Genomic DNA, 21,779 nt, shown 5'->3' on the forward strand with positions numbered 1-21,779 from the left:
AGACATACCTACAAACATACCATACATAAATTATATAGGCCCGGCGGTAGATCTATTTCGGCCTTATTTTGGCTTTATCAGCTAGCCATACCCACTGGGACCTGAACCTGCAACCTTTGCCTTGTAAGGCAGAGAATTATCCTCTAGGCTACAGTATCCAATCCCTTCAGCTCTGCACATGTGTGTGTGTGTGTGTGTGTGTGTGTGTGTATGTGTGTGTGTTTATGTATGGTCTCATTGGGTTGTGTGATTATTTTATTATAAGGTTTTTTAAAAATTGTGCTTTTAAATATTGGATTTATACATTGTTTATTATTGTTGTGAGCCGCCCCAAGTTTTCGGAGAGGGGTGGCATACAAATCTAATAAATTATTATAATTAATTATTATCAGGAGGGCTGCCATCCCAAAACCCTGCCAGGGTTTGGCCCCAGCTCCCACCCCGCATGGCCTGCAGTGTCCCTTTTCCCCTCCTCCAGCAGTGATCCGAACACACTCCATTCAAGAGACTCTTTAATTTACAGTGTTGAGGTTACAAAAGGATGGAGGGGCTTTGCGGTGGCCGGAGAGAGTCCCAGCCCACCTGCTCCTCTGCCCTCGGGGGCTCAGAAGGAGTGTCCCTGAGGCTGCTACCACATTCTGGATGCTGACCCGCTGTCCGGAGCCCCTGGCCTTACGAGTTCTCCGTGAACCACTGCAGGACCAGCGGCTTGTTTTCTTCCACCCACTTGATGTTGGCCTTCGTCCTCTCCAATGCTTGCTCCAGCGCCCGGGTGGCCGAGCCAAAGCCCACATCTGCGTTGTCCGCCTTGAACCGCTCCAGCTGTTAGCCGGTCAAAGAGAGAAAAAAGAAGCGTTTTCCCCAAGCCGTTTCCCCGCTTTGCCGGCTTTCAGATATTGTGGGGTTGGATCAGACCTCCCACCACCACACCCGAGTGTCCAAAGGGACCCCCCCCCACTGGCACCCTCCCTTCACATCCGCCCTCCTCCACGTGAGGATCAGATGGGAAGAGGTGCTTCTGCAAAACCCTAGCACAGTGATGGTGAACCTATGGCACGCGTGGCACGCAGAGCCATATAGAAACATAGAAACATAGAAGATTGACGGCAGAAAAAGACCTCCTGGTCCATCTAGTCTGCCCTTGTACTATTTCCTGTATTTTATCTTACAATGGATCTATGTTTATCCCAGGCATGTTTAAATTCAGTGACTGTGGATTTACAAACCACGTCTGCTGGAAGTTTGTTCCAAGCATCTACTCCTCTTTCAGTCAAATAAGATTTTCTCACGTTGCTTCTGATCTTTCCCCCAACTGACCTCAGATTGTGTCCCCTTGTTCTTGGCTTCATTTTCCTATTTAAAAACACTTCCCTCCTGAACCTTATTGAACCCTTTAACATATTTAAATGTTTCGATCATGTCCCCCCTTTCCCTTCTGTCCTCCAGACTATGCAGATTGAGTTCATGAAGTCTTTCCTGATAAGTTTGATGGTCTAAGGCCTTCCACCAATTTTGTAGCCTGTCTTTGGACCCGTTCGATTTGATCCATCTCTTTTTGCAGGTGAGGTCTCCAGAACTGAACGCAGTATTCCAAATGTGGTCTCACCAGCATTCTATATAGCAGGATCACAATCTCCCTCTTCCTGCTTGTTATACCTCTAGCTATGCAGCCAAGCATCCTACTTGCTTTCCCTACCGCCTGACTGCACTGTTCACCCATTTGGAGACTGTCAGAAATCACGACCCCTAAATCCTTTTCTTCTGAAGTGTTTGCTAGCACAGAACTGCCAATATCTGCCGGTACGTGAGCTGTTGACCAGCTCAGCTCCATTGGGCATGTGTGTGTGTGTCTCCTGATGGCCAAATGGTTTTCACGTTACACATGCAATGCTTTCTCCTCACTTCCTTCGGCTGGTGCCTTCTAATATCTGTGGCGATTCCACCCCAGTACTGCTTAGGTGCGCCAGGGGTCACACTCCCCCAGCTCCATTTTGGGATGTGAGACCAAAACAGGGGGCGGGGGTGTCACACGGGCACGCATAGGTGTCATGCACCCAATGTGCAGGGGGCAGGACATGCAGGAAATGTACAGTGTTCCCTTGACTTTTGCGGGTCCGACATTCACGAAAAGTCTATACCACGGTTTAAAAAAAAATATTATTAAAAAAATACTGTGGTTTTTTTGCAAAACCGAGGGTTTTCCGGCACAATACTGTGCATTTTAACTCTCCTCCTACCCTCCCTCCATCCCAGCCCTCCTGCTTCTTTAAATAAAAGCTCCGCTTCCGCCCCAGACTCCCGCTCCCCCCCCTTTAATTCTTGGAGCATTGGTACGCTCCAATAGAAGCAGAGCCTTACTGCTGCCCGCCCCCGCAGCGAGCAAAGCAAAGCCCCCTGCTTGCCGCCCTGTTGCCCCTGAAGGTTCTGGGCGTAAGTAAAACCAGGAATGGAGGAGGGAAGGGGAGGAAGGAAGGAAAGGAAGGGAGCATCTCTACATCGCGGAAATTTGACTTTCGCGGGCGGTCTTGGAAGGTATCCCCTGCGAAAGTCAATATATTGCATTATGGATGGGGGCACTCATGTAGATGCAACAGTGCGTGCGTACACACATTCGGCACCCAAGGGAAAAAAGGTTCACCATCACTGCCCTAGCCAGGTAAAAAGGGCTGGTTTGGTGCCCCCTTTGCAAGCAGCACCGTTTGGAGGTGCCTTGGCTTGGTTCTCTGGACTCCAGTGCTTTTGTTCACTGGGCAGAGACATGAAACAGGGACTTGGCTGCTCCTAAAAGGAGGCTGTCGCTCTTGGCAAAGCCGGGTGCCCCCCACCAAGCCCTCCCCGAACCCCAGGCAGCCTCACCTCTTGAAGTTCAAACGGAGATGAAAATCTCTGGGTCACCGTCTGGATGAGGCTGGAGAAAGAGAAGGAACTTCCCCCGAACCTGGGCAGTGGGGGGGAGAGGAAGTGTTGGTTATGACCTATAAAGCCCTACATGGCATCGGACCAGAATACCTCCAGGACCGCCTTCTGCCGCACAAATCCCAGCGGCCAATTAGGTCCCACAGAGTTGGCCTTCTCTGGGTCCCATTGACAAAACAATGTCGTCTGTTGGGACCCAGGGGAAGAGCCTTCTCTGTGGTGGCCCCAGCCCTCTGGAATCAAGTCCCCCCAGAGATTAGGACTGCCCCCACCCTCCTTGCCTTCAGTAAACTCCTGAAAACCCACCTCTGTTGTCAGGCATGGGGAAATTAATATACCCTTTAGCTCAGTGGTTCTCAACCCTTTTAATGCCATGACCCCTTAATACAGTTCCTCATGTTGTGGTGACCCCCAACCATAAGTCCAGTGCCAATTCTCCCAACAGAGCTTTAAGCTGATTGGCAGGGAGGTCAGAGGGTCACCCCCACTGTAAACGCCTGATTGTAAAAATATGTTCCAAAGCGCCAGAATAGAAGCTTTAGTTCCTAACACCATCTGAAATTTGTGTTTTCCTATGGTCTTAGGCGACCCCTGCGAAATGGTCGTTCGACCCCCAATGGGGTCCCGACCCCCAGGTTGAGAACCACTGCTTTAGCTATTATAATTTATGTATGATTTGTTTGAGTTGTATGATTGTTTTTTATAAGGGGTTTAAAAATTGTTTTTAATATTGGATTTGTATACTATGTATTGCTTGTTGTGAGCTGCTCCGAGTTCCCAAAGCGGGGCAGCATACAAATCTAATAAATTATTATTATTATTATTATTATTATTATTATTATTATTATTACTAATACTAATACTAATACTAATACTCATAGAAACATAGAAACATAGAAACATAGAAACATAGAAACATAGAAACATAGAAACATAGAAACATAGAAACATAGAAACATAGAAACATAGAAGACTGACGGCAGAAAAAGGCCTCATCGTCCATCTAATCTGCCCTTATACTATTTCCTGTGTTTTATCTTAGGATGGATATATGTTTATCCCAGGCATGTTTAAATTCAGTTACTGTGGATTTACCAACCACGTCTGCTGGAAGTTTGTTCCAAGGATCTACTACTCTTTCAGTGAAATAATATTTCCTCACGTTGCTTTTGATCTTTCCCCCAACTAACTTCAGATTGTGTCCCTTTGTTCTTGTGTTCACTTTCCTATCATGTCCCCCCTTTTCCTTCTGTCCTCCAGACTATACAGATGGAGTTCATGAAGTCTTTCCTGATACGTTTTATGCTTAAGACCTTCCACCATTCTTGTAGCCCGTCTTTGGACCCGTTCAATTTTGTCAATATCTTTTTGTAGGTGAGGTCTCCAGAACTGAACACAGTATTCCAAATGTGGTCTCACCAGCGCTCTATATAAGGGGATCACAATCTCCCTCTTCCTGCTTGTTATACCTCTAGCTATGCAGCCAAGCATCCTACTTGCTTTTCCTACTGCCCGACCACACTACTCACCCATTTTGAGACTGTCAGAAATCACTACCCTTAAATCCTTCTCTTCTGAAGTTTTTGCTAACACAGAACTGCCAATGCAATACTCAGATTGAGGATTCCTTTTGCCCAAGTGCATTATTTTACATTTGGAAACATTAAACTGCAGTTTCCACTGCTTTGACCATTTATCTAGTAAAACTAAACCATTTACCATATTACTAATTAATACATTAATACTATTATTAATACTAATACTAATACTAATACTATTATTATTATTATTATTATTATTATTATTATTATTATTAAGCACACTCACTGCTGGAAGAGGGTCCTCCACTTCATGCGCACAAAATTCCAGGCCAGGGGCTGACCCACCACATTGCCGGCAATGCCATTGATGGTGGATGTTGCATCTTGGCGGCGAATCAAGTTGGAGTCCAGGGTATATTTAAGATACCTGCAAGGGATACATGGTCAGCTCCACGAATGTGCACCCTCCCTCCCCAAACAGCTGCAGCCGAGCTTCCTTTCTTTTCTTTTTTTAAAAGTTTCTTTATTGTTTTCAAAAATATTTCTCACGTGTTTTGTTTAGGTTTTACAGATCTTATTCCATCTCTATTACCTTTTGTATATATCTTTCATTTCCTTATATCTTTTATTGAATAGTATACATTCAATTATATATATCATTGGTAGAACACATTTTTGAAATAAAAGAAACAGAGAAGAAAATGCTTAAACAGTGTTCCCTCGATTTTCGCAGGTTCGAACTTCGCGAAAAGTCTATACCACGGTTTTTCAAAAATATTAATTAAAAAATACTTTGCGGTTTCCCCCCTATACCACGGTTTTTCCTGCCCGATGACATCATATGTCATTGCCAAACTTTCGTCTGCCTTTAATAAATATTTTTTTTTAATAAACTTTAATAAATAAACATGGTGAGTAATAATCTGAATGGTTGCTAACAGAATGGAAAATTGCAATTTAGTGGTTTAAAGTGTTAAGGGAAGGCTTGTGATACTGTTCATACCCCAAAATAGTGTATTTACTTCCGCATCTCTACTTCGCGGAAATTCGACTTTTGCGGGCCGTCTCGGAACACATCCCCCGCGAAAAGCGAGGGAACGCTGTACTTCGTTTCTATTGATATTTGCAAGGTATTTGTTATTTTCTCTATATATACTGATACTTTTTGTATTGTAACATTTTTTATTTTTCTTTTGAATCCATTCGTGCCATTTGTACCATGGTCGTTTTGATTCTTTGCTTTTAATTCCCTTAATTGAGTTTGTGATTTCATCTACACACCTATATATTTTGTCAATAAGCTTCCTTTCTTTTCATGCAATTGTACAAATGTGCCGTTTGGCGGGGGCACAAGGACCCTCTGGTCCAACCCTCTGCTGGATACAGGAAAAGCATCCCTGAGAGGCAGCTGCTGGTCAGCCTCTTCCCCAAAGTCCTCCAGAGGTGGGAAAGGCCCGCCTCCAAAGGGGGATTGCTGGGCAGCCGCACCAATCAGGGAATTCTCCATCCCTTCCTTGGCAGGTCTTCACCTGGGACCGCCCACCTCGGTGGGATGCCTGAAGTCGGCCCAGGTGCTAAAAAATATTTTACAAGAAGAGTCCTTCACTCCTCTTCTCACAACAAAATACCCTACTCCGCCAGACTTGAAATTCTTGGATTAGACCAGTGTTTCCCAACCTTGGCAACTTGAATATATTTGGACTTCAACTCCCAGAATTCCCCAGTCAAAGAATGCAGAATTGCACTGGACTTCGCTAGCACGGGAGCGAGCACACGTCACCGTTCTACCTTAGCAGCCCACATCTGGTTACCTAGTACAGTGTTTCCCAAGCTTGGCAACTTGAAGATATCTGGACTTCAACTCCCAGAATTCCCCAGCCAGCATTTGCTGGCTGGGGAATTCTGGGAGTTGAAGTCCAGATATCTTCAAGTTGCCAAGCTTGGGAAACACTGTCTTAGACTATCTACAATCGACCTCTCCCCCTTTCTAAGAGGTCTGTAAGGGGCGTGCATAAGCACACCATTGTGCCTACCGTCCCTGTCCTATTGTCTACTTTTTATCATTACTGTAAAACGGGGATACAGAGGGGTTGGCTCAATCACTAAAACACCCCCTTCTCTGAAAAGTCATGGGGATGGGAATTCTAGGAGTTGAAGTCCAGATATCTTCAAGTTGCCAAGGTTGGGAAACACTGGATTAGACAACTTACAACTCCGTCGTCTTCGTTCTGACTTAACTATAGTTCATAAAATCATATACCAACATGTTCTACCTGTTAACGACTACTTCACCTTCAACCGCAACAACACGCAAGCACAAAATCGATTTAAACTAAATGTTAAGCGCTCCAAACTAGACTGCAAAAAATATGACTTCAGCAACAGAGTCATCAACGCCTGGAATGCACTCCCCGACTCTGTGGTTTCTACTCCTAACCCCAAAACCTTTAACCTTAGACTATCTACCATCGACCTGTCCCCCTTTTCTAAGAGGTCTGTAAAGGGCGCGCATCAGTGCACCATTTTCTATCGCTACTTTTTACCATCACTTCTCTAATGTTTTATTTGTACAAATTACCACCCTATAATTGTTTGACGAATAAATAAATAAAATAAATAAAAAAGAAATCCTGGTGCCCTCCCCGCTCGTCTCGGGCAACCGGATGAGGCCCACGAGCCGCCACCCGCTCACCTCTGAAGGATCCAGGGGCTCTGGCTGCAGGTCAGGGCCGAGCGCAGCCTGTCGGCCTCCGAGATCACCTGGGCCTGCCGAAACTGCTCCCAGACGAAGTTCCAGGCCGCCTCATCACCGGTGCTGATGGCGCTGCAGTAGATGGCGGAGCGCAGATTGGGCGGGATCCTGGAAGCGAGAACGTCACGGAGAGACGTTAATTGGATTATATTATGTATTGGATATTTTAGATGGTGTGAGCTGGCCCAAGTCCTCGGAGGGGGCGGCGGTGGCATAGAAATCCAATCCAATCCATCCATCCATCCATCCATTAATCCATCCATTAATCCCTCCCTCCCTCAATCCATCCATCCATTAATCCATCCATCCATCCATGATTCCATTCTTCCATCCATCCATCCCTCCATCCCTCCATTAATCCCTCCATTAATCCCTCCCTCCCTCCCTCCATCCATCCATGATTCCATTCTTCCATCCCTCCATCCCTCCATCCCTCCATCCCTCCATTAATCCCTCCATTAATCCCTCCCTCCCTCCCTCCATCCATCCATTAATCCATCCATCCATCCATGATTCCATCCATCCATTAATCCATCCATCCATCCATTATTCCATTTATCCCTCCCTCCCTCCCTCCCTCCATCCCTCCCTCCCTCCCTCCCTCCCTCCATCCATCCATCCATGATTCCATCCATCCCTCCCTCCATCCATCCCTCCATCCCTCCATCCATCCATCTATCCCTCCATCCATCCCTCCATCCATCCATCCATCCATGATTCCATCCATCCCTCCCTCCCTCCCTCCCTCCATCCATCCATCCATTCCTCCCTCCCTCCCTCCCTCCATCCCTCCCTCCCTCCCTCCCTCCATCCATCCATCCATGATTACATCCATCCCTCCATCCATCCATCCAAAAAGCAGGGTGGGGGGGCTCATCTCTGGCTCAGCATCTGAAGGAAAGAGGTGGGCAGAGTTGCAGGGCCCCTCCTGTAGCTGCCCCTCTTTGGGAGCTGGACAAGCCCAGGGAGTTAAGAGCGGTTAAAGGCCACTTGGGCAGGAGAGACCGGCCCTGCAGAGAAGAGGACGGCCTGCCTGGAAAGCAGCTCCACTTCCCCGCTCCCCAATTGGGCTTCCCCTGCTCAACACTCCCCCTCGCCCCCCCTTGGGGTCCCCAGGTCCAGGCGCTCTCTCACGTGTTTTTGCTGGGATTGGCTCTCCAGGCCTTGAACCAGTTGGAGGCCAGCTCATTGCACTCGGGGACGCCATTGGAGCAGGCCGTGCGGATGGCTAACATCTGGTTGTATCTGAAGAAGGAAGAGAAGGCGAGGGTAGAGATGCCAGGGCAGTGTTCCCTCTAATTTTTTTGGGGGGTGGGCGGAAAAGTATAGTGTCTGAGCGGCAGGCCCTTCGGGACTGGGCGGCACAGAAATAATAAACAAACAAACAAACAAATAAACAAACAAACAAATAAAAACCCCACCCTGTTTTGCCTCAGAGAATTTCAAAATAAAATACTGTACTGTGTGTCTATAACAGTGAGCTCATAATAGGGCAACTCTATCAATATCAAAATGCCACTTAAATAGTTGAGCTAGTTTCAAACTAGACTTTGATTTTCTTTCTCTCTTCCTTACTCCCATTCTTTTTCTTTCTCTTTTCCTTCCTCTCTTTTTTCTATCTGTTTCTCTCTCTTCCTCTCTCTCTCCTTCCCTCTCACTCTTTCCCTCTCGGCTTCTGGGCAGGTTTGGAAAACTCTGAGTTGATGATGATTTTTAAGTGAGCGATTGCTCACTGCTCAGCTTAGAGGGAACTATGTGCCAGGGTAGTGATACACACACAACTCCCCACAGGGGTGGGCAGAAGTTGGGACGGCAGGGGAAACCCTCCCAGCGGCGGAAATGAGGCTGTGCGGGCAGCTCCATCACCGCCAGCCGTGCACACACCGTGGACATGAGATTTGGCTTCTGTGCCTGTGCAGTAGTTGAATCTCACTGCCCCAGCCAGCAGCAACAGCGCCCCCTGCTAGGTGGGCCCAAACATAAGAATATAAGAACATAAGAACCTAAGAAGAGCCTTGCTGAATCAGGCCAAAGCCCATGGAGTTCAGCATTCTGTGTCCCACAGTGGCCCACCAATGGTCCTTGGGCATCTTGAGCAGAAAGAGAAGGCAAGACCCTCCCTTTCCCTTGACCCCCAACAAATGGTACCCAAGGGAATCCTGTCTGCTTCAACCAACATAGAGGTGACACATGGATACCAGTGACCAGTTGGGTCCCACAGACTGGGTCTTCTCCGGGTCCCGTCAACTAAACAATGTCGCTTGGCGGGACCCAGGGGAAGAGCCTTCTCTGTGGCGGCCCCGGCCCTCTGGAACCAACTCCCCCCAGAGATTAGAATTTCCCCCACCCTCCTTGCCTTTCGTAAGCTTCTTAAAACCCACCTCTGCCACCAGGCATGGGGGAACTGAGATACTCTTTCCCCCTAGGCCTTTACAATTTATGCATGGTATGTCTGTATGTTTGGGTTTTTTTTGTTTTAATATTGGATTGTTATATGCTGTTTTTATTACTGTTGTTAGCCGCCCCGAGTCTACAGAGAGGGGCAGCATACAAATCCAATAAATAATAATAATAATAATAATAATAATAATAATAATAATAATAATAATAATAATAATACTCCGTTTCAATTATCACCTATGATACACTTGGCATCCATGAATCTGTCTAATCCTGCCTTGAAGCTATCCAGGCTGACAGCTGTCACAATCTTCTGGAAGTGAATTCCATGAACCAACGACCCTCTGGGTGAAGAAATATTTCCCTTGATTTGTCCTCACTTTCTTACCTATGAGCTTTAGGGAGGGCCCCCTCGTCCTAGTATTGTGTGATAGAGAAAATAATTTTTCTCTATCCACCTTTTCTATCCCGTGCATGATTTTATACACTTCAATCAAGTCACCCCTTAAACGCCGTCTTTCAAGGCTGAAGAGACCAAGGCGTTGCAACTTGGTTTCATAAGGGAGGGGCTCCATTTCCTTGATCCTCCTTGTTGCCCTTTTTTGCACCTTTTCCAGTCCCATTATAAAGAGCACAGTGCTCCTCTGGTGGGCGTGGGGCACCTCTGCTACTGATGTCGATGAAGCCGGCCGGTGGCCGCAGGGCTATGTCCTGCGAGGCGCGACGACAGTGGCGGTCAGTCCCGGCTCGGAGTTGCCAGCGGGAAGAAATCCTCCAGGAAGAAGAGCAGATCGTCGGGGACACTCTGGCCAGTGAGCAATGGGGGCGGAGGGGGAGCGTTGTCTCCCCGACGAGTTAGTCTTCTTCCTGGAAGATTTCTTCCCGCTGGCAGCTCCGGCCGGGACTAACTGCTGCCGCCACTGTAGCGGGCCCAGTGAGCGCAGCACTCATCCGGGGGACTTGGGGCGCCTCTGCGGCCGCTCCTGCTGTCAATGGGGCCGGTCAGTCAGGCCACAACTGAAGGGTGTGTGTGCGTGCGTGCGTGCACACTCCCCACCACCACTGGAGCGTTCCAGTAGCGCCCCCAATGTCTGCCGTTGACTGCCCCTCTCCCTTTCTCTTGCCAAGCCCCCCCACCCGATTCCTCCTCACCCCTGGAGACTCACTGATTCATCAAGCCATCTGGGATTTGGGTCCAGTTGAGAGTGACGTCCTTAAAGTAGTCAAACAAAGGGGTGACCTGCTTCTGGATGTATTTCTGCAACAGGGAGAGGAAGGTCTGACTAGGGACGAAGCTGGGAAGCAACCCTTCTGCCCCCGTCCCCACCCCAGCAGCCGCTCGGTCGGGCCGAGACTGGCTGGAGCTCGCACCTGCATCGGCCCGTAGACTTCGCTGCGATCGAACATCAGGCGGAAGTAGTGCAGGTTGTCCAGGGCTGTGTCCCAAGGAAGGTAGTCCCTCTCCTGCGACAGGTAGCGGGTGGTGTTCAGGGCCAGGTTGCTGTCCACGTACTTGGCTCTGGAAGTGCGGCAGAAGGATTAGATTGGATTGGATTGGATTGGATTGGATTGGATTGGATTGGATTAGATTAGATTAGATTAGATTAGATTATTAGATTAGATTAGATTAGATTAGATTAGATTAGATTAGATTAGATTAGATTAGATTATTAGATTAGATTAGATTAGATTAGATTAGATTAGATTAGATTAGATTAGATTAGATTAGATTAGATTATTAGATTAGATTAGATTAGATTAGATTAGATTAGATTAGATTAGATTAGATTAGATTAGATTAGATTAGATTAGATTAGATTAGATTAGATTAGATTAGATTAGATTAGATTATTAGATTAGATTAGATTAGATTAGATTAGATTAGATTAGATTAGATTAGATTAGATTAGATTAGATTAGATTAAATTAGATTAGATTATTAGATTATTAGATTAGATTAGATTAGATTAGATTAGATTAGATTAGATTAGATTAGATTAGATTAGATTAGATTAGATGATTAGATGATTAGATGATTAGATTAGATTAGATTAGATTAGATTAGATTAGATTAGATTAGATTAGATTAGATTAGATTATTAGATTAGATGATTAGATTAGATTAGATTAGATTAGATTAGATTAGATTAGATTAGATTTATTGGATTTATATGCCGCCCCTCTCCGAAAACTCGGGGCGGCTCACAACAAGGTAAAAACAATACATAATAACAAATCCAATACCCACCAATCCAATTACAACTTTAAGCTAAAAAATTCATAAAAAAACAACCCCAGAATATTAAAAAACAAGCACACAATCAATCTAACACCAAAACTACATGGGCAAGGGGGAGATGTTTCAGCTCCCCCATGCCTGACGGCAGAGGTGGGTTTTAAGGAGTTTGCGAAAGGCAAGGAGGGTGGGGGCAATCCTAATCTCAGGGGGGAGCTGGTTCCAGAGGGTCGGAGCTGCCACAGAGAAGGCTCTTCCCCTGGGTCCCGCCAGACGACATTGTTTAGTCGACGGGACCCGGAGAAGGCCAACTCTGCGGGACAGAACCGGTCGCTGGGATTCGTGCGGCAGAAGGCGGTCCCGGAGATATTCTGGTCCGATGCCATGAAGGGCTTTATAGGTCATAACCAACACTTTGAATTGTGACCAGAAACTGATCGGCAACCAATGCAGACTGCGGAATGTTGGAGTGATATGGGCACACTTAGAGAAGCCCATAATTGCTCTCGCAGCTGCATTCTGCATGATCGGAAGTTTCCGAACACTTTTCAAAGGTAGCCCCATGTAGAGAGCCTGTAGAGAGCCCCATGTAGAAGGGCTGGCTGTGGGGCTTCTCTCCGCTCGGCCCCCAGGCTCAGCCCAAAAGTGGGTCGGTGCAGCAGCCTCCCACAGACCGGCCCCCTGTCACTCCTGTCCTGGGATGCCCCCCTCCCATCAGCCCTCAGTTAGCGCTTCCATAGACGTGGAAGACCATCTGGTCGCAATTCTGCTCCCCAGCAGCAGGGGGAGACAAAGGGATTCTCACCTGGCCAAGTTGAAGGCGTCCTCGATGATTTGAGCCCGATTTAGAGTGGGGATCATCTGCAAAAAAGGACACAGCAGTCCGAATTGAGAGTTAGCAAAATCAGGCGGTGGGCAAGAGAGCAGAATCCCGGAACCTCACATCCCGCCTGGAGACCATTGCTAGCCGGGTGGGCAGAGGGCTTCCTCCACTGTAAGAGGGTCCGGTGAGATGGTGGAGCCTCTCATCTAGTGGTGGGGTTCACATTTTTAAAATTCTAGGTGGTGGGGCGTGGAAAGAATACGGCAAAATCCCCATTTCCTCCTGGTCAGCTGAGACTCGGGAGACAGAGAACAGAGGGCGGTCAGAGATGGGGCCTGGAGATGGGGCTATTTCACCAGAGCCATGTCCGGGACCGAGAGGGCAGGTGGCGCTTTGACTGCCTACCGTATGGTTTTCGTTCAGCTGGTCCATGAGCCTGTTCCAGTTTCCCAAATCATAGTTGACCCGGAAATAGCCCATGACATTAACATTGAGTAGCAGCCACTGGTCAGGGTCCCCAGAGGTGGAGAAGTTGGAATTTGTAGCTGCAAAAAAAAAGGAAGAGGGGTTGACTCTCTCTACCGCAAGAGCTGCCCTGCTCCTTTTCAGGGTCCACAGGTGTTGTGGTCAGCTCTGGCCCTGCTCCTGCCCCAAGGACTGTGGATGTGGAGGAGACATCCACATGCTGCAGGCCTGTTTTGCCCCCAGATGGAATCTGCTGATGAAGGCTCCTCTGACCAAGAAGACATGAGTGACAGGGAGGAGGAGAGTGTGGCAGACAGCTCAGAAGGAGATCAATTATCTAGCTCCTCCTTGGATTCAGAACAAGAGTTAATGATACAGCCACGCATGCGGAGAGCGAGGCATAGGCAACAACAACTGAGAGATTATTATCAGAGAAAATGAGGCCACCTGTGGTTGGGTGGGGCTGTGGTAATTAGTGAGGCTGCTATAAATAGCAGCCTGTGGGTTTGGCCATTGTGGAGGATTATCTGATTGTTGTGTTTCGTGACCGCTTTACTGACTTTGACTTTTTGTGTGCTGATTTTTCCCCGCTTTGAAACTAAACCAGGGCAAAGTGTGTGTCACTTCGTGTAAGAAGAAGGACTGTGAATTGCCTCACAGCTGCAAGCTAAGTATCACAGAACTGATAAGGGACTTGTACAAATTACCAGTTTGTTTGGAGACGAGTGCTCTTTGCTATACCAAAAGAGGGCTTAGTTTAAGTGAATTTTCATTATAAAGAACATTGTTTTGAATTTTCAAATGTGTGTGTGTGTGTCTGAAATTTGCACCTGTGAATTTTCGGGAGGAGTTTACCAGAGAGCCCGACAGAACACTAGGTAAACCTTACGAAGCGGTTTTGCACAGTTTCAAACGTACAACACTGACTCCCAAATTCCATTTTGAAAATCAGGAAGGGAGGAAGAGGAGGAGGCCCCCAGGCTTCCCCCCCCCCAGCAACAAGGGAGGCCCTCTCCTTGCCCCTAACTGGCAGCCGGTCAAGCCGGGGCAGGCTAGGTGGGTGCACCTTCAACCCTCTTGAGCCAGCTAGCAAAAACCACCTGGACAGCCTTAAGCAAGCGCCGTCAAATCTCCTAACACTCTAAGCACAATTGTGCAACTCCATACGACAACCGAAGTGGTAGAAATGAACGATACCTGAAGTCTCTGTGAGCCAGTACATCTCTGCCCCCTTTCCTTTGGTCAGCCAGGAGACCGGGACAATCCAGGTGTAACTGCAGGAAAACGGCTGTCAGTTGACACCCTGTTCCTCCCCTTGCCTCCATCGGGCCCTCTTTGTTCCTGGGCTGCGTGAGCCTCGCAGGATGTGGCCCCCGTCGCCAAGAATTGCTCTAGCCGAGAGGATTCCCCCCTCCCTCTCGTTGCCTCTGGACGAGGCTCTTCCCAGGCTGAGGTCTGACCTCCCGACGGAGGCTCAAAGCTCCCGACTCACTTGAACTGTGAGGGCCGGTTAATGGGGCTCTTTGGGTCCAGCAGGAAATGTTTCTGGGTGATGTGGCCTGTAGTGGTGTCCACGGTGAGGACCGGGAAGCCCATCTGCAAGGTCCAGCGGTCCATGATGTCCTTGACGCTGCGCGGGAGGGTCATGTTCCTCTTGTTCACCACCTGTCGCAGAAGCATCACAAAGAGACTGAACTTGAGAAGGGGGCTCCTGGCTCTGGTCTTCCAAGAGGCCTAATCTCAAGACTCGGACTTCCGGTCAGGAAATGCATCCCAAGCAGATGGTGGAGGCCAATTGCCAGGCAGTACCACCAGCCTTTAAAGTGTAGCTCCTCTCTCTGTCTCTCTGTCTCTGTCTCTGTCTCTGTCTCTGTCTCTGTCTCTCTCTCTCTCTCTGTCTCTCTCCCTCCCTCTCTCCCTCCCTTTCTCTGTCTCCCTCTCCCCCTCTGTCTCCCTCTCCCTCCCCCCTCTCTCTCCCTCTCTCTCTCCCCACTCTCTTTCTGTCTCTGTCTCCCCCTCCCCCCTCTCTGTCTCTCTCTCCCCCCCTCTCTCTCCCTCTCTCTCTCTCTCTTTCCCTCCCCCTTTTCTCTCCCTCTCTCCCTGTCTCAGTCTGTCCCTTTCTCTGTCTCTCTCCATCTCTCTCCCTCTCTCTCTCTCCCTCTCTCTCTCTCCCTCCCTCCCTCCCTCTATCCCTCCCTTTCTCTGTCTCCCTCTCCCCCTCTGTCTCCCTCTCCCTCCCCCCCTCTCTCTCCCTCTCTCTCTCCCCACTCTCTGTCTGTCTCTGTCTCCCCCTCCCCCCCTCTCTCTGTCTCTCTCTCCCCCCCTCTCTCTCCCTCTCTCTCTCCCTCTCTCTCTTTCCCTCCCCCTTTTCTCTCCCTCTCTCCCTCTGTCTCAGTCTGTCCCTTTCTCTGTCTCTCTCCCTCTCTCTGTCTCTCTCTCTCTCCCTCCCTCTATCCCTCCCTTTCTGTCTCCCTCTCCCCCTCTGTCTCCCCCTCCCTCCCTCCCTCTCTCCCCCTCTCTCTCCCTCCCTCCCCCCTCTCTCTCCCTCTCTCTCTGTCTCTCTCTCTCTCTTTCCCTCCCCCTTCTCTCTCCCTCTCTCCCTCTGTCTCAGTCTGTCCCTTTCTCTGTCTCTCTCCCTCTCTCTCCCTCTCTCTCTCCCTCCCTCCCTCTCTCTGTCTCTCTCTCTCTCCCTCTCTCTCTCCCTCACTCTCCCTCTCTCTCCCTTTCTCTCTCTCTCTCTGTCTCTCTCCCTCTCTCTCTCTTTCTCTCTCTCTATGTGTGTGTCTCTCTCTCTCCCTCCCTCTCCCCTCTCTCCCCCCTCTCTCTCCCTCTTTCTCTGTCTCTCTTTCCCCCTTCCCCCTCTCTCTCCCTCTCTCTCTGTCTCTCTCTCTCTCTTTCCCTCCCCCTTCTCTCTCCCTCTCTCCCTCTGTCTCAGTCTGTCCCTTTCTCTGTCTCTCTCTCCCTCTCTCCCTGTCTCTCCCTCCCTCTCTCTGTCTCTCTCTCTGTCTCTCTCCCTCCCTCCCTCTCCCTCTCTCTCCCTTTCTCTCTCACTCTCTGTCTCTCTCTCCCTCTCTCTCTTTCTCTCTCTCTCTCTCTGTCTCCCTCCCTCCCTCTCCCCTCTCCCCCCCATCTCTCTTATATCGTGGATCTGTCTCTTCCTCAACTGGGCTGGTTGCTGGCAGCATGGGCCCACAGGAGGCCCAAACCTCAACTTCTACTGGCTGGGGGATTCTGGGAGTTGAAGTCCAGATACCTTCAAGTTGCCAAGGTTGGGAAACACTGATCCGGATAACCACTTTTCTTCTAATTAAACTCAACATTAACTTCCTTTTAACAATGCTAACTCATTATGCTTATTATCTTGCAAATCTATATAAGCCATCAAAGTGCCTTCTTCCATTCCTTATACATTTTCCTGTAAAAACCAAAACAAGGGTCCCTTTCTAAAGCCTCTTCATAGAGCACCACTGAAGAAGGAACGCAGGGGGTGGAAAAACCTCCTTCCATTTCCGGGATCCAGACATTCTATAGAAAAAGCTGGAATGGGTTTGAAAACGTACCATCTGCAGTTGTTCCCAGAGGTCATCACAGACGGTATTTCCATATTGGTAGGTCAAAAAGTAGGACTGTGGAGAAAGGAGAGCCAGGTGAACAGAATTCCCAAACTTTAGAAACATAGAAGGTTGACGGCAGAAAAAGACCTCACGGTCCATCTAGTCTGCCCTTATACTATTTCTTGTATTTTATCTTAGGATGGATATATATTTATCCCAGGCATCTTTAAATTCAGTGACTGTGGATTTACCGACCACGTCTGCTGGACGTTTATTCCAAGCATCTACTATTCTTTCAGTAAAATAATATTTTCTCATGTTGCTTCTGATCTTTCCCCCAACTAACCTCAGATTGTGTCCCCTTGTTCTTGTGTTCACTTTCCTATTAAAAACACTTCTCTCCTGAACCTTATTTAACCCTTTAACATATTTAAATGTTTCGATCATGTCCCCTCTTTTCCTTCTGTCCTCCAGACTATACAGATGGAGTTCATGAAGTCTTTAAATTCAGTGATTGTGGATTGACCGACCACGTCTGCTGGACGTTTGTTCCAAGCATCTACTATTCTTTCGGTAAAATAATATTTTCTCTTGTTGCTTCTCATCTTTCCCCCAACTAACCTCAGATTGTGCCTTCTTGTTCCCGTGTTCACTTTCCTATTAAAACCACTTCCTTCCTGAACCTTATTTAACCCTTTAACATATTTAAATGTTTCGATCCTGTCCCCCCTTTTCCTTCTGTCCTCCAGACTATACAGATGGAGTTCATGAAGTCTTTAAATTCAGTGACTGTGGATTGACCGACCACGTCTGCTGGAAGTTTGTTCCAAGGATCTACTACTCTTTTAGTAAAATAATATTTTCTCACGTTGCTTCTGATCTTTCCCCCAACGGACCTCAGATTGTGTCCCCTTGTTCTTCTGTTCACTTTCCTATTAAAAACACTTCCCTCCTGAACCTTATTTAACCCTTTAACATATTTCAATGTTTCGATCCTGTCCCCCCTTTTCCTTCTGTCCTCCAGACTATAGAGATTGAGTTCATTAAGTCTTTAAATTCAGTGACTGTGGATTGACCGACCACGTCTGCTGGAGGTTTGTTCCAAGCATCTACTACTCTTTCAGTAAAATAATATTTTCTCACATTACTTCTAATCTTTCACCCATTTGCATTAACTTGGGCCTTAGCAGTAATGGGCAGCCAAAAATTTTTACTGCCACACTGTGGCAAAGAGTAGCTGGTGTTCCACACCGTCCTGCCTGCGGCCCAGCCCTGTGCCTCAGTCAGGGAGGGGAGGGAAAGGCAGCCCCTTACCTGCAACCCTTCTCTGAATACGGACTCACTGAGGAATTCGGAGAGCATTCGGATGACAGAGGCCCCCTGCATGGAGAAAAGAAGCTGTAATAAGGCAAGCACAGCCCTCCCCCTTTCTTCTTCCAAGGGAGGGTCTGTCCAGGAAGGAAGTTTCAAGAGGGCCCTGCAGGGCATGGAGTAGTCCTGGCCCCAGATTTATTTTTTATTTATTTTGTCCAATACACAATGTGGGTTTTAGTGGGTATAGCCCTTAATTTTCAAATTCAGCAAATTCGTAGATTTTCACGGGTATATGTATGTAGATTGTTCTGAGTTCGGGTTTTGCCCCGTGTAATATTTTGAGTGTCTATGCGACGTTTCGGTGAAATCACATTCACCATCATCACATTCACCACATTCTATATTTACAGCAGCACGAAGCTTACAACTTCAGCCTGATGATGGTGAATGTGATTTCACCGAAACGTCGCATAGACACTCAAAATATTACACAGGGCAAAACCCGAACTCAGAACAATCTACATACATATATATTCCCAGTAAAGAAGGGTGTGGCTAGCTGATGAGGCCAGAACAAGGCCGAAATGGTACCATCCTAGTCTCCCTTAATTTTAAAATTTCAGCTAAAAACATTTGACATATATATATATATATTTGTTTTCGTATATATATATATATACACACACATAGTAAAATACATGATGAAGGTTATAGAGGAGATACATAGTAAAATATATCGACGAAATAATAGAAAAGAAGATATAGTAATAGAACATATCAATGAAAGAATAGAAGAAGAGATATAGGAATAGAAGAAAGGAATAGGAGATATAGGAGAGCAATAGGACAGGGGACGGAAGGCACTCTAGTGCACTTGTACTCGCCCCTTACTGACCTCTTAGGAATCTGGAGAGGTCAACCGTAGATAATCTAAGGGTAAATTGTTGGGGGTTTGGGGATGACACTATGGAGTCCGGTAATGAGTTCCACGCTTCGACAACTCGCTTACTGAAGTCATATTTTTCACAGTCAAGTTTGGAGCGGTTAATATTAAGTCTAAATCTGTTGTGTGCTCTTGTGTTGTTGTGGTTGAAGCTGAAGTAGTCGCCAACAGGCAGGACATTGCACCATATGATCCTGTGGGCCATACTTAGATCTTGTTTAAGATTCATTGTGGAGAGCCTTGGGGATCATCTGAGGGAGAATATAGTAATCCCTCGCTACTTCATGGTTCATCTTTTGCGGATTCAACCACAACAACACAAGAGCACGCAACAGATTCAAACTTAATATTATCCAGGTATCTTCAAGTTGCCAAGGTTGGGAAACACTGGTCTAAGGGGTTAGGATGGGAATGCTGGGGGATGGGCTTTCCTGCTCCTGGCATTGGGGTAAATTTTCCCAGAATCCCCCCCCTGGGGTGAAGCTGCTAACAAATCCCTCCCACTCTCAAAGTCAGGCAGGATTTCCCAAGCCCCCTCCTCACCTTGCTGTAGGAAATGGCGTCAAAGACTTCACTGATCTGGGCTGGAGTGTTGATTTCATCTGCCGGGCTGGAGAGGGGGTGGGAGGAAGCTAGTGCATCAATTGCCATGACACGGTAGACGTCATTCGGCACAATCAGGTCTTTCTGAAAACAAAAGCCTTAAAGTCAGTTCTCAAGGCAAGCTGACCGGCTACCGAGACTTTCTTCCACCAAAGGTCTCTTGGGCAGCAACTTTATTGCCACCTAAGAAGTCTGCGGAGAGGGGCGGCATACAAATCTAAATAATAATAATAATAATAATAATAATAATAATAATAATAATAATAATAATAATAATAATAATAATAAAAAGAACCTAAGAAGAGCCCTGCTGAATCAGGCCAAAGCCCATTGTGTCCAACATTCTGTGTCCCACAGTGGCCCACCAATTGTCCATGGGGATCTTGAGCCGAAAGAGAAGGCAAGACCCTCCCCCCTTTTCCTTAAAAAGAACAAGTTAAAACCCAGGACTCAGCTCTAGGACCGCCTTCTGCCGCACGAATCCCAGCGACCGGTTAGGTCCCACTGAGTTGGCCTTCTCCGGGTCCCGTCGACTAAACAATGTCGTTAGGCGGGACCCAGGGGGAAGAGCCTTCTCTGTGGTGGCCCCGGCCCTCTGGAACCAGCTCCCCCCGGAGATTAGAACTGCCCCCCACCCTCCTTGCCTTTCGTAAACTCCTTAAAACCCATCTCTGTCGTCAGGCATGGGGGAATTGAGACATCCTCCCCCCCAGGCCTATACAGTTTATGCATGGTATGTTTGTGTGTATGTTTGCATTTAATAATGGGTTTTTTAGTGTTTTAAATTATTAGATTTGTTGGACATTGTTTTATTGTTGTTGTGAGCCGTCCCGAGTCTCCGGAGAGGGGCGGCGTACAAATCTAACAAATAAATAAAATAAAATAAATAAATAAATTACTAAAAACAATCAATGCTACATAATCATACCACACTCAATGCTACAAGTTAGAAGGGGAGGTGATTAGCCCCCCCCCCCATGCCTGGCGACATAAATGGGTCTTCAACATCTTGCGGATGAGGGCAGTTCCAATCTCTGGGGGAGCTGATTCCAGAGGGACGGGGCCGCCACAGAGAAGGCTCTTCCCCTGGGTCCCGCCAGACGACATTTTTTAGTTGACGGGACCCGGAGAAGGCCAACTCTGTGGGACCTAATCAGCCGCTGGGATTCATGCGGTAGAAGACGGTCCCGTAGGTATTTAGCCAGTCTAGATCATTATTATTATTATTATTATTATTATTATTATTATTATTATTTATTAGATTTGTATGCCGCCCCTCTCCATAGACGCTGGCCAACTCTCCCTTCTGCAGCGGTTGGACATGGCCTACCCTCAAAATGCACTTTTTGGAGGGTCCAGACTGGGACACACAGTGATTAGTGTGAGTTTGGAAAAAACCCCACTCCTGTTGTACTGCACTGCTCCGGCCCTCGGCCAATCAGTTGCCCTGGCTCAGTGGTGCCCCTGTTACCACCACCCCCCTTCATATGGCACTTACAATATTCCACGTGGGCTCAGCTCTATCGGCACCCAAATATTCCACGTACGACGCAAAGCCCTCGTTCAGCCACAGCTCATTCCACCACTCCAGGGTGACCAGGTTTCCAAACCACTGTGGAGAGGAAGGCGGTTAGTCCTGTGAGCATTTTATTCTAGGAGCCCAGAGGTTCCCTTGCAGGCAGGGGTGGGCAGCAGGCAGGACAGGGTGGAAAACAGTTCCACCGGTGGAAATAAAGCCGCACGCACAGCTCCAGTAACTTCCTGGATTACCGATCACAGCTTAGCTCTCCTTTTTTCCCCTGCTGCTGCAACGCTCCTTGCTTTTTTCCTCTTTCCTCCTTCCTGGCCTCAGACGAGCTTCCCTCCCTCCTGCCCGGCTCCCCTCCAGCCTCACGCGGCCACCTCCCAAGGCCAGGAGAGCCACGCTGCGCTGAAGCCGTCTGCGCTGTGGCCTTTTTCCCCTCGCGAAGCCCTGACTGTGGCCACAGCTGAGATGAAAAGGCATCGTGCGGCAATAACAGTTCACTTGAACGATCGTTCAAGCCACTCCTGCCTGGTCACATGGCCAGCAAGCCACTCCTTCCCAGTCACGTGACCGCCAAGCCACACCCACAAAATAAGCCACACCCACAGTGTGACAGTAAAAAAAATGGCTGCCGATTGCTGCTTGCAGGCTCTCCGTGTCGGTAGGGAGGGATTCCGTGGCTGCAAAGGGTACAGTGGCGGAAATAC

General features: G+C 47.9%; 1 protein-coding gene across 2 annotated transcripts in view; it reads right to left on the bottom strand.

Annotated features, from left to right (window-relative positions):
• Positions 1–495: 495 nt before the first annotated feature.
• ANPEP (alanyl aminopeptidase, membrane) overlaps positions 496–21,779 on the bottom strand; it is a 52,245-nt gene continuing 30,961 nt past the window's right edge. For both annotated transcript variants that reach the window (XM_070763054.1, XM_070763055.1), the window contains 15 exons: positions 21,046–21,159; positions 19,488–19,631; positions 18,002–18,067; positions 16,694–16,759; positions 14,626–14,798; positions 14,331–14,407; positions 13,074–13,213; positions 12,651–12,706; positions 10,981–11,128; positions 10,776–10,867; positions 8,344–8,454; positions 7,150–7,317; positions 4,744–4,884; positions 2,857–2,938; positions 496–822 (listed from right to left, as the gene is read on the bottom strand). In XM_070763054.1, coding sequence (XP_070619155.1) covers positions 673–822; positions 2,857–2,938; positions 4,744–4,884; positions 7,150–7,317; positions 8,344–8,454; positions 10,776–10,867; positions 10,981–11,128; positions 12,651–12,706; positions 13,074–13,213; positions 14,331–14,407; positions 14,626–14,798; positions 16,694–16,759; positions 18,002–18,067; positions 19,488–19,631; positions 21,046–21,159 — 1,728 coding nt within the window. In that variant the 3' untranslated portion in view covers positions 496–672. The remainder of the gene's footprint in view (positions 823–2,856; positions 2,939–4,743; positions 4,885–7,149; positions 7,318–8,343; positions 8,455–10,775; positions 10,868–10,980; positions 11,129–12,650; positions 12,707–13,073; positions 13,214–14,330; positions 14,408–14,625; positions 14,799–16,693; positions 16,760–18,001; positions 18,068–19,487; positions 19,632–21,045; positions 21,160–21,779) is intronic.

This window comes from Erythrolamprus reginae, chromosome 10 (assembly GCF_031021105.1).
Source record: "Erythrolamprus reginae isolate rEryReg1 chromosome 10, rEryReg1.hap1, whole genome shotgun sequence".
NCBI lineage: Eukaryota > Metazoa > Chordata > Lepidosauria > Squamata > Dipsadidae > Erythrolamprus > Erythrolamprus reginae.